This window comes from Musa acuminata, chromosome BXJ3-9 (genome assembly GCF_036884655.1).
Source record: "Musa acuminata AAA Group cultivar baxijiao chromosome BXJ3-9, Cavendish_Baxijiao_AAA, whole genome shotgun sequence".
Classification (NCBI taxonomy): Eukaryota; Viridiplantae; Streptophyta; class Magnoliopsida; order Zingiberales; family Musaceae; genus Musa; species Musa acuminata.
In genome coordinates, this window is record NC_088357.1 from 45,705,829 (window position 1) to 45,717,405 (window position 11,577).

The 11,577-nt window shown below is 30.6% G+C and overlaps 1 protein-coding gene across 1 annotated transcript; it reads left to right on the forward strand.

Moving 5' to 3' along the window:
* Positions 1–9,647: 9,647 nt before the first annotated feature.
* LOC103999060 (protein TIFY 5A) lies at positions 9,648–10,610 on the forward strand. The gene is made up of 3 exons (XM_009420710.3): positions 9,648–9,878; positions 9,961–10,060; positions 10,142–10,610. Exons 1-3 carry the CDS (start codon positions 9,775–9,777, stop codon positions 10,379–10,381), a joined length of 444 nt encoding a protein of 147 aa, XP_009418985.2. The 5' UTR covers positions 9,648–9,774; the 3' UTR covers positions 10,382–10,610.
* Positions 10,611–11,577: the final 967 nt, after the last annotated feature.

Here is an 11,577-nt window from a genome sequence, read left to right on the forward strand (position 1 = left end):
CATCTAAATTTAATTCCTCATGATAAACCTGTCTGTGTCGCATGAATTGGTTCAATTAATTCCTCATCTAAATGAAAGATTGAAGAGGGCATTTTACACATGATGGAGGAAAATGGATGATGGCTTCCTTTTGACAAGTCCACATTTTATGAAACAAATACATGCTTACTTTTCCTCATGTTCTCATCATCAAAACCACACTCACTATCCAATCACATCTACCTTCACCAAACAAAAAAAAAAGGGAATCACAATTCCAAGTGATTTTAACATTGTGCTTATCACATTTGTTGTTGATGAATGATACTTCTTTTTCATTAAAAAGATCAAACTATACAAATGGAAATATGAAATTTACTATTGTCTCCCACTAAAGAGAAAAATCAAATCAAATTTTCATCTGATTAATTTAGCATACTTCATATTAGCTAATCTACCTTAAGATTTCTTCAATATGACCACACACTGCCATATCAAATTCTTCTTCGATAATTAAAAAAAAACCCTTAATTTGTCCAAGAGTATGACCCAATTATCCTTATAGTATAGCTTGGGAGATGCCCAAATTAAATTATATACTCTAATTAATCTTGTCATTGTATCTTCTACCTTCATCATTCATTCAGATGAGAGGGAGATATAGGTTGATGCGACACAATGTGATAGGTGAAATATTGACCCAACAACGCTATATCGCAAAATATTTTCCTTATTAACTCGTTATAAAAGATTATCTGGGACACAATCATAAGTGGTCGAGTCCACATCAGCCCTCGAGCGATCGATCAAATCTTCCATTTGATCACATTGGACTTCTTACGATCTTGAATCGAGTCGAGTTGATCTAGGCATCACGAAAATCATAATGCTTCCCCAAATTTGATTACAACCCATTAACCAAGTCTTATTCTTCGTGATGCAAATAGTTTTAAGTTCAACCAATTCTTGAAACAATTTGTTCTCCATCAGCACATTGCAAGCAAGTATATATAGTGGAGATGCCATCAAGCATTTCAATGTCAGGTAAACTTTTACCACTGCTCAGTCTTACCAACAACCCATATTCTTTGTGGTTGAGACTCATGCAACACATTATGCTTGAGCAAAATGGGGTGGTCATACATCAACATCTGAATGGTCTTAAAGAGAACAACTAGTGGTTTTTATAGTCTTAAGAAATCAATAGGCATAAATAAAGTTGTTTTCTTCAACTTGAGTCTTGAATTGTAGATTTCTTTAATGGCTTCGTGCAGTTGGGGAATTTTCTTCGGTGGTTTTATCTTTGCGAGCGTGAAATCAGAAAAATCCCCATAACACCCTTTCGATGTTTAATTTAATAAGCTAATCAGAATATATTTCGATTCAAGTTTTATAAAAAATATATTATTGTTATATAAAAAATATATTATATTAGAAACTAAAATTAAATAATAATATATCAAATATATGATGTATACCTTCGATATCATTCATAAAACCTTTTATCTTACCATCGTCGAATTCGAAAACTACAATAATATCGATATGCAAAATAAACTAAACTCGTTTTCTTCTCTCTTCCTATCATTTATAAGACGATTATAAGTAATTAATTAAGGACAAAAAGAATATGAAAGAAGATTTATAATCTCTCAAAGAGAGAGTTCCTCCTATCAAGGTCATCTTTTGATTAATCCTATTATAATTTGATTTCCTTTCTATTGATCGATAATCGTAATCAAAATCCAATGATATCTATAATATATCTTACTTAATTAGATATGATCATATAATCTAATATTCTCCCATTTGACCCATTAATTGGTAAGATATAAAAATTTTAAAATTAAAATAATAAAATTCAAATTTATTTAAAAATAATTTTACTTAATTGAATTATGAAACTTTAAAAAAATATTTTATGCATAAGTATGAATTTTATAAAATAGGCTAATAAATCTAATAAATATAATACTATATTAAGTCTAACTATCAATCTGAGTTATAGTGGTTGTATGTCATCAATATTATACTTAATTTTATATACCACAACAATGTTGGCCTTTCCTAATGTAATCCAAAATTACTCTTATAATTTATCTTATCAAGATAATCCTATTAGTACATTCAACCATAATATATATATATATATATATATATATATATATATATATATACATTAATATGAATAGGATAATAGAAATAAATAACTGTAATTATATAAATAAAAATAATAATTATAATATCTACTCAAACATATATCACCATATCTTTTATGACTTAATTAAAAATCCAATCATAATAATAAATTCTTTTAAACACTTAAGATTATTAGTCTTAAGTGAATGGATTAATAATTAATATAGTGAAACTTAAATTTTTAATTGATATTAATTATTTTCTAAATTTTTTTCTAATTATCAAGTACTTTATATTATAAGACATAAAACTACTAGCGTACTTACTATTCTTAGAGAAGAAAATTACCATAATATATCATAAAGTATGTTCGGTGATTTGATAATTATGTCTAACTACACCAAGTTTGAGATAAAATTTTACAGTCATAAAGCTCGGACTCAAAGAATACCACAAAATTAATTTTTATTATTGAAAATATAATAATATATTTTTTAATATTTTTTTATAAATTATCCCTTTAATTAATAAATATAAAATATAAAGTAGATTTTTTATTATAAAAATAATTTATAGAATCAACGTATGAGAATACTATCATTTCAAATTGATCTATTTATATATATGAGAGTATATAATACTTCATCCCTTTTAGATATCTTATTACTTTCTTTGTAACTTTTTTTATATGATGTAACTCAAAATCATGAGTCGCTAATGTCATGATGATTCTTAATGAGTTTTTTTTTAACTAGAGAAAATGTCTCATTACGATCGATGTATTTTTTATAAGTAAAACTATTAACCATAAATCTGACCGCTATATTGTTTGATATTATTTTTTAAGTCTTTATATAATAGATACTTTTTTTATTATTGGGTAATTTGTTTTGAGATATTAAGAGATAGATCTTAAGGATTACTAGAACTATCAAAAAAATATATATTAATTGAGTCTAATTAATATATAATTTTAATCAAAATATTTTTTAAAAATAACTTTGAAAAGAATCAGATAAAAAAATTATTCATTTTATATGCATAATTAAAAGTTTGTTACATGCTCCTTTTGAAATTAATAAAAGATTCTTTTGACTCCTATGTCATAATATAATTTTTGTAGATATACTACATAATAATAAAAAAATATCTCCTTTCCCTTTGAGATATTATCAAAACTATCGATTGTCACTATTCTACAGGATCATTAATGATAACTTCAAAAAGTTCATCAATGTTATATTATTATTCACCCTCATATCAATTCTTTTAGTGATTAGAAACAATAATCCTTCAAAATTGATAAACGAGTATCAACTTGTATCTCCTTAATATCAAGATTAAATTTTAAGATTTTTACTCTCATTGATTCGCTATTTTATAGAAATCTTATATTACCAAATTTAACTTTTCTCATACTATACTATGATTATGACAATAAAATCCATAACCCTTTGAATTTTTTAGATAAATAATAAAATATCTAAAAATAGTTCTTAAATCTAATTTCTTTTCATATGAATTGAAGACCCTTGTTTTTTCATGATATTTCTAAATATGTAAATGTCTCAAATTCGATTTCCTATCAATTCATAACTCAAAGGAAATTGATGGAATTGATTTACTTTTATTGTTACCCACTCTTTGAGTGGTACCCAAAATATTATGAGTTATTTCTATTTTAATCTTAATTCTTCCTATACATATATATTAGTTAGCTCATCTAAATTTCACTTATCTTTAATTTTATTATAATAAATTTTAAATAAGTTAAACTAAAAAAATATAATTAAGAATAAATTATACAAAAAAGAACTTAACTATATTTATGCTCAATATTCTTAAGCTTATAGCTTTGTCAATCATATTAAAGATATAATTTTAAATTCTTCAAATATTATCATACTGAATTTTATTTAGTTCTTCATTAATATGTCAGTCAATGACTTATTAATAAATTTAAATTGATCTTTAAAATATTCTAGTATGCTAGTTGTAGACTACCATGAAGTCTAAATATTATTAATAATTATCATAAAGTTTAATTATTTATTTTATCACATAATTAGTTGTATACTGTCATACTAAATTTTAGACCTTTTTTTCCATCATTTATCTTAATTATTTATTTTATGAAACTTTTAGTAGTTATGTTTATGATTCTTTAAATCTGTTTAATCAAAGTCTAATATATCGAAAGTAAATTGTATATGCTCAAGTTATTTATAATATTTTAATTTAAAAAATATAGGGATATTTTTAAGAATGCAATGAATGAAGTATTACTATAATAAAATAATTAGTAAATGTTGAACTATTGTAATCATATCTATTTTATCTTTAGGTGAAATATTGACATATCTAGTATTCACATAAACTTATTTATAGAAGATTGATATCATTTTTATGGAATAGTATTACTATTTTTAGGTATATAACTCAAAACTATAACGATATTCAAAATAGTATCATCTTAGCTTATCGTAGATTCTCCTCTAGAATTATCTAAATATCCTAATTATGTGTATCTTTGTGAATACTTGATATCATTTAAGACTAAGTCTTTAATATAATTTTATAAGTTATTGATCTAAGCTACTTTAGTAACTACAAGACCAATACAATAATATAAAATATAATTTAAAATATCATATAAATAATAAAATATTTATTATAATTTATATCTCATAAGTCTATCATCTTAAGCCACTTTGTTAGTTGTCAATTAGAGAAAACTTAAGGATATGAATTACAAATAATATGCACTAAATTTTTTAATCTAATTTATGTCAAAATAGTTCAATAATAATAAAATGTAATCATCATAATTATAAATTATTCATTAGTATAAAAAAATATTATATGATAACTATAATCATCTTGAAACATAAATCATATCTTTATATGAAAAATAAATATTATTTCATAATTTCATGAATAACGAAACAAATATCCATGAAAAATAATTATATTTTTAATTATCACATGTAAATTTTTATTAATATGTCATATGAGAAAATTATAAAATAAAATCATAATTTATGATTTTTAAATTTCATATAGAACCCTAAATTAGACTAGTTAGCCTTATTTAATTGGATAAGTCTAGAATTGGACTACCTAAATTAGGCTCATAAATTTGGGCTAATCATCCACCCAATTAGGCTAAATAATTGATGAAAATTTGACTTTCTCCTACTTAGATCAAAACTTAATTTATTGAATCTAAATACAATCAAGTAGTCAAAATACAATCATGATCAAGTTCAATCAAAATATTTAATTAAAATAAATCAAATTAGTTAATTTCATAATTGAGGACACAAGTCAAAAAATTTTAATTTTTGAAAGGCAAAACTATACTTTTTCGTAAGATATATAATAGAAATATTTAATTTTTAAAGGGCATAACTGAAAAGTAAAATTTAAGGATACATATTTAATTTTTTTTATTTCTAAGAGATAAAAATATCCCTTTAGAAAAACCTAATTCTCACGTGGCGTTCCACTGTGCCCACGTACGGATCTCATCGATGGTGCACCGGTTGTTCGTTTGCACACTGCTCGCGGTAACACAATTCTTCTCACACAATCGAATAGTGACCTCAGTGGTTGTCATGCCATGCTGGCATGTTCCTCACAAGTGGAACACTTTCATAGTGCGTCATTGATCAAGCGTCATCGATAGATCATCTCACCACGCGACTGTGTACATGCACTGATCGACGAACTCCACAATCGTCGTAGTGCATGGCACTGCCCATGTGTCTGTTGCGTAATTGTTAGGAACCACAACCTTCAACATCCAGTTGACATCGATCGGGCCTACAGACGTTGCCACAATGACATTACTATAGTTGTCATAGGTAGCAAAATTGCTACAACCACAGCAATGCTATAATCATCGTAGCCACAACTCTACTATAGCCGTTATAGGTAGCGGGGCTATTGTAGTCACCTGCAACCAAGGTAAGCTGACCATCGCAAGGCTGCTACACATAAATAGTCATGCATACGACCGTCGTTGGCTATCGCAATCTACAACTCTTTTGTTGTGTATGCAACCATTGGTCACAATTGGGCTGGCGACTACTGGAGGTCATCATTCTCAACAATATTATCACCGACAGTAAGATGTCAATAGTAGTCCATCGATTAAATACGAGGAATCTCTCGTTGTCCACAAGCAGTCTATATGATGGACTACATAGAAAAGCATATCGACAATACATTTTTATAAGTGAAGGGTACTAATAAATATATCAAAATACAAAATAGATCTAAAATATTTTTATAATATAAAATATCTGATTTCAAAACATGACTATGATACCAATTGTATGCATAAAAAATCATATTATACTATTGTTATGCAGAAAAACTTTAATATTAAAAGTTAAAATAAAATAAAAATAGATCAAATATAAGATGGGTACCTATGTTATTCAGAAAGTCTTTATATGATCTGCAAGCGCACTATCGTCAGATTTGAAAGCTACAATAATTATGATCTACAAGGAGAATTAAACTCATCTTTTTCTCTTTTTCTATTCTTTATAGGACCACTATGAGTAATGAATTAAAGACAAAATTAAGTTGAAAGATGATCCGTAATCTCTTAACAACTTGTTGTTTTATCCCTAGAAGGTCATTTCTTTTTATATGTGAGAACAAAAGGTCTAAAATAAATAATTAAGATAATTCCTCTTCTACTTTCCCTAGCTTTAACAAAAAAAAAACTTTAATAGCTTACATAAGGAGGAAACTCATGCTCATTCCATTAACATTGTCTCATGTCATGGCTGCTTTCACTTCAAGAAAAGAAGCCCACATCAGGAGAAACCTCATGTTCATTCCTTTGACATTGTGTCTCGCGTCATTGCTGCTTCATTGTGCACAAGACACAGCATGCACAAACCTTGGAACTTAATCTATCAAATGAAGTTGAATTTTCCATGTGTAGCCTCCAGATTCAAACACAAAACTTTATGTTCTTATATTATATTGAAGTGTTGATGTTAACCCATCCAAACTTTATATTCTTGAAAATATAAAGAACAATTCCTTTTCTTACTGTGAAGAACTATGTGATTGGTGTTGAGAAGAAAGTCATCTGAACAATGAGAGCAAAACATGTATATGGTGTCAATTATTTTTAGTGGAGATTGACACAGCATGATGGAGACTCTCTCTAATAAGTGTATGGCTATGAGGTTTAACTGACTGCCTAAGTATCATCATTAGACTCACCTATATATTATTGTGTTAGAAAATAAGAATTCCACATGAGATGGAAATATTATAGCTTTTGGTGCAAAAAGACATCTAAATTTAATTCCTCATGATAAACCTGTCTGTGTCGCATGAATTGGTTCAATTAATTCCTCATCTAAATGAAAGATTGAAGAGGGCATTTTACACATGATGGAGGAAAATGGATGATGGCTTCCTTTTGACAAGTCCACATTTTATGAAACAAATACATGCTTACTTTTCCTCATGTTCTCATCATCAAAACCACACTCACTATCCAATCACATCTACCTTCACCAAACAAAAAAAAAAGGGAATCACAATTCCAAGTGATTTTAACATTGTGCTTATCACATTTGTTGTTGATGAATGATACTTCTTTTTCATTAAAAAGATCAAACTATACAAATGGAAATATGAAATTTACTATTGTCTCCCACTAAAGAGAAAAATCAAATCAAATTTTCATCTGATTAATTTAGCATACTTCATATTAGCTAATCTACCTTAAGATTTCTTCAATATGACCACACACTGCCATATCAAATTCTTCTTCGATAATTAAAAAAAAACCCTTAATTTGTCCAAGAGTATGACCCAATTATCCTTATAGTATAGCTTGGGAGATGCCCAAATTAAATTATATACTCTAATTAATCTTGTCATTGTATCTTCTACCTTCATCATTCATTCAGATGAGAGGGAGATATAGGTTGATGCGACACAATGTGATAGGTGAAATATTGACCCAACAACGCTATATCGCAAAATATTTTTATCTGGGACACAATCATAAGTGGTCGAGTCCACATCAGCCCTCGAGCGATCGATCAAATCTTCCATTTGATCACATCGGACTTCTTACGATCTTGAATCGAGTCGAGTTGATCTAGGCATCACGAAAATCATAATGCTTCCCCAAATTTGATTACAACCCATTAACCAAGTCTTATTCTTCGTGATGCAAATAGTTTTAAGTTCAACCAATTCTTGAAACAATTTGTTCTCCATCAGCACATTGCAAGCAAGTATATATAGTGGAGATGCCATCAAGCATTTCAATGTCAGGTAAACTTTTACCACTGCTCAGTCTTACCAACAACCCATATTCTTTGTGGTTGAGACTCATGCAACACATTATGCTTGAGCAAAATGGGGTGGTCATACATCAACATCTGAATGATCTTAAAGAGAACAACTAGTGGTTTTTATAGTCTTAAGAAATCAATAGGCATAAATAAAGTTGTTTTCTTCAACTTGAGTCTTGAATTGTAGATTTCTTTAATGGCTTCGTGCAGTGGGGAATTTTCTTCGGTGGTTTTATCTTTGCGAGCGTGAAATCAGAAAAATCCCCATAACACCCTTTCGATGTTTAATTTAATAAGCTAATCAGAATATATTTCGATTCAAGTTTTGTTTCTTAGGCATGCTTATGAAACCCTTTTTATAGTGGGTTCTCTAAATCATTACCTTCAAATGATATATCGAGGGATGTGGTACATTGATTTTAGATATAACTATCACTAAGGTGTCGATCGTATCGTGCCAATGGTATCAAACACGTGATGCCGAGTTATTCATCGCATGACATCAAGGTATCATGTGGTGTCAAGGTATCAAATGCATAGCGTAGGGTGTCAAGTTGTCGAGGCATCGGACGTGTAGCACTGAGGTGTCAACCTTAACGTGTCGGATATGTGAGTTTGACATGTTGGTAAGATGGTGTTGACGTATCAATCACATTATTCTACTTATAACAAATACATAAATAAATTAAATTTATTTATTATAAGATACATAATCAAATAATATTTTTAAGTTTTTTTTTATAAAAGATAAATAACGAAAATAAAAATTCAATTCAAAGTGTTTCATCATCCAAAATATTTTTAAACTCTACTTTGATCCAATAATCTATTCCGATCCACAATTTTTCCTATATCTACCTCATTGGAAAATATTTGGATTTTAATTATTAATTTATAATCATCCCCAAATAGTTAGAAATAAATATACAGCTGTACCTACTACGGGCCATCATATTTAATGACTATAAGTACCTAAAATATTTATAATATACCTACCATCTTAATCATCATTAAATCACTTCCACTAATTAAATGATATAATTAAACTAATCGATATTAATACCTACATAATTTGGTCAAATTAAAGTCATGCTGTAGGTATATGGTGGGAAGGTAGGCGCAAATCGACGAAGGAAGCTTTAGCGCATATGGCCCGCGTGCTCCACGTGCGCCTCCCCTCTCTTCTTCTTCCTCCCCATCGTCTTCCTCCCGTGGAGAACGCGTATATGACACCTGCCCTCCTTCGCTTCCTCCTCCCTTGTCATCGCCCTACACCCAAATAGCGCTTCGAGAAGGACTGCGGAGACAGAACACGATGGGGTTCGGTTGCGATCCCGAGCTCCGGCTCTCGCTCGGCGGCCGGGACGACGACGAAGGCAGCAGCTCGAACGAGCAGTGCAAGTCTGCGAGGCTCGGCAGGTGCGTAGTATTGTGTTTGCGTCACGGAGAATTGGAAGCAAGGGTTGATGATTCATGTAGGTTGTAGTTGACGTCTTCTCAGGGTTGAGTCGATGCTGAGAAGCTCGACGCAGCACCAGCAGCAGGTGACGACGGTCTTCTGCAATGGCCGGGTCTACCTCTGCGACGCCACCGAGATCCAGGTTCCTCGTCGACCTGATCTTACTTCTCTCTCCTCCTTCTGGTCCATGCACGGCTACTGATCAATTCGATTCGCCCCGCAGGCAAGAGCGATCATATCCATGGCCAGGAGGGAGATGGACGACAGGATGACAAAGAAGAACCAGCAGCAGCCGACGGCGCCGCCACCTCCTCAGGCTGTGCCGCAGATCCTCAACCCCGGGCTGTCCATGAAGCGATCCCTGCAGCGGTTCCTGCAGAAGAGGAAGGCCAGAATCAGAGATGTCTCCCCTTACACTCAAAGACACAAGCTGTTCCTCCCGATCGAATCACAGCAGGCTTAACTCCTGCAACTGTTCTTGATACGCTTCAAGAAGAGAGGACCAAAGAGATGATTGTATTGTTCTCCCTTTCTGATTTCTTATTCCTTTTTCCTGATATGTTTGAGCTTGACATAGGCGTTGTTTTACATATCAGGCTTTTGAAAGGTTTCTCCATCCATATTGTATTATGTTTGATCAATTCAAGTTTAGCTGCAAATTAATGGGTATTGATAATAGTACGGGTGATTAATTACGGTTTTATTTTTTCGAAGCATGTGGGCTCGAAAAGATATCTTTGAGGGTAAAAGAGGTCCGAGAGACTTACAAACCCTTGGTTCCCCTACTTCTCAACTAATGTAAGACTAATATGACCTTATCAATGCTTTCTCCTGGAGGGGAGCCAAGAGCTCAAGCGCCCTCCTTCTAACGCTAAGCATTGAGTATGTCATTTATTTCTATAATAATTGAGGGGTAAGGGAACCAAGGACTCATAAACCTCCCAAGTCTTCTTTACCCTCGTAGGCACCTTTTGGATCTCACGTACTCCAAAAAGATAAAACCATGCAGATGTACTTATCTGTCCAAAATATTAATTCCTTGCAAGCCCATCACACTAATAATTATCGACCCATCACACTAATAATTATCGACTAAATAACTTATCAAATTGACACTAGAAAGAGAGCTCTTGAGCCTATGACTTTTTTTTGAGAGGGAGCACCAATAAAGTCATTTGAATCTCACACACTTTAAAAAGGTAAAATCGTGTATGTTTATTTGCCCAAAGTAGATAATTCCTAACGAGCTCATGACATCAATAACCGTTGACTAAGTGACTTCTCAAGTATTACCGCATAAGATCTCAAAAGAGAAGGAGAGAAAACAAATTATTTTCTTATCAAAGAGGACTTGGCAGTTCATCAGCACTAACAATCACCATATTAAGATAGTATATCTATCTGGACCCAATAAGTCAATTCAAAAAAAAAATTAATGTGGAATTAAATCTGGGTATTACATTCTTTCACATAATAGTAATTCTTGGAGAATACTTTCACATTATAGTAATTCTTGCAGAATACTATAGAACAATCAATATTCATTGAAATTATTTGTTCTTTAAGAAGAAATCTTTCCAAACTTCAATTCCTTATCCTTCTAACTAAACTTATATTATCATAAACAATTCTTTTATTTGTTTAGTTTGACAAAGCAAT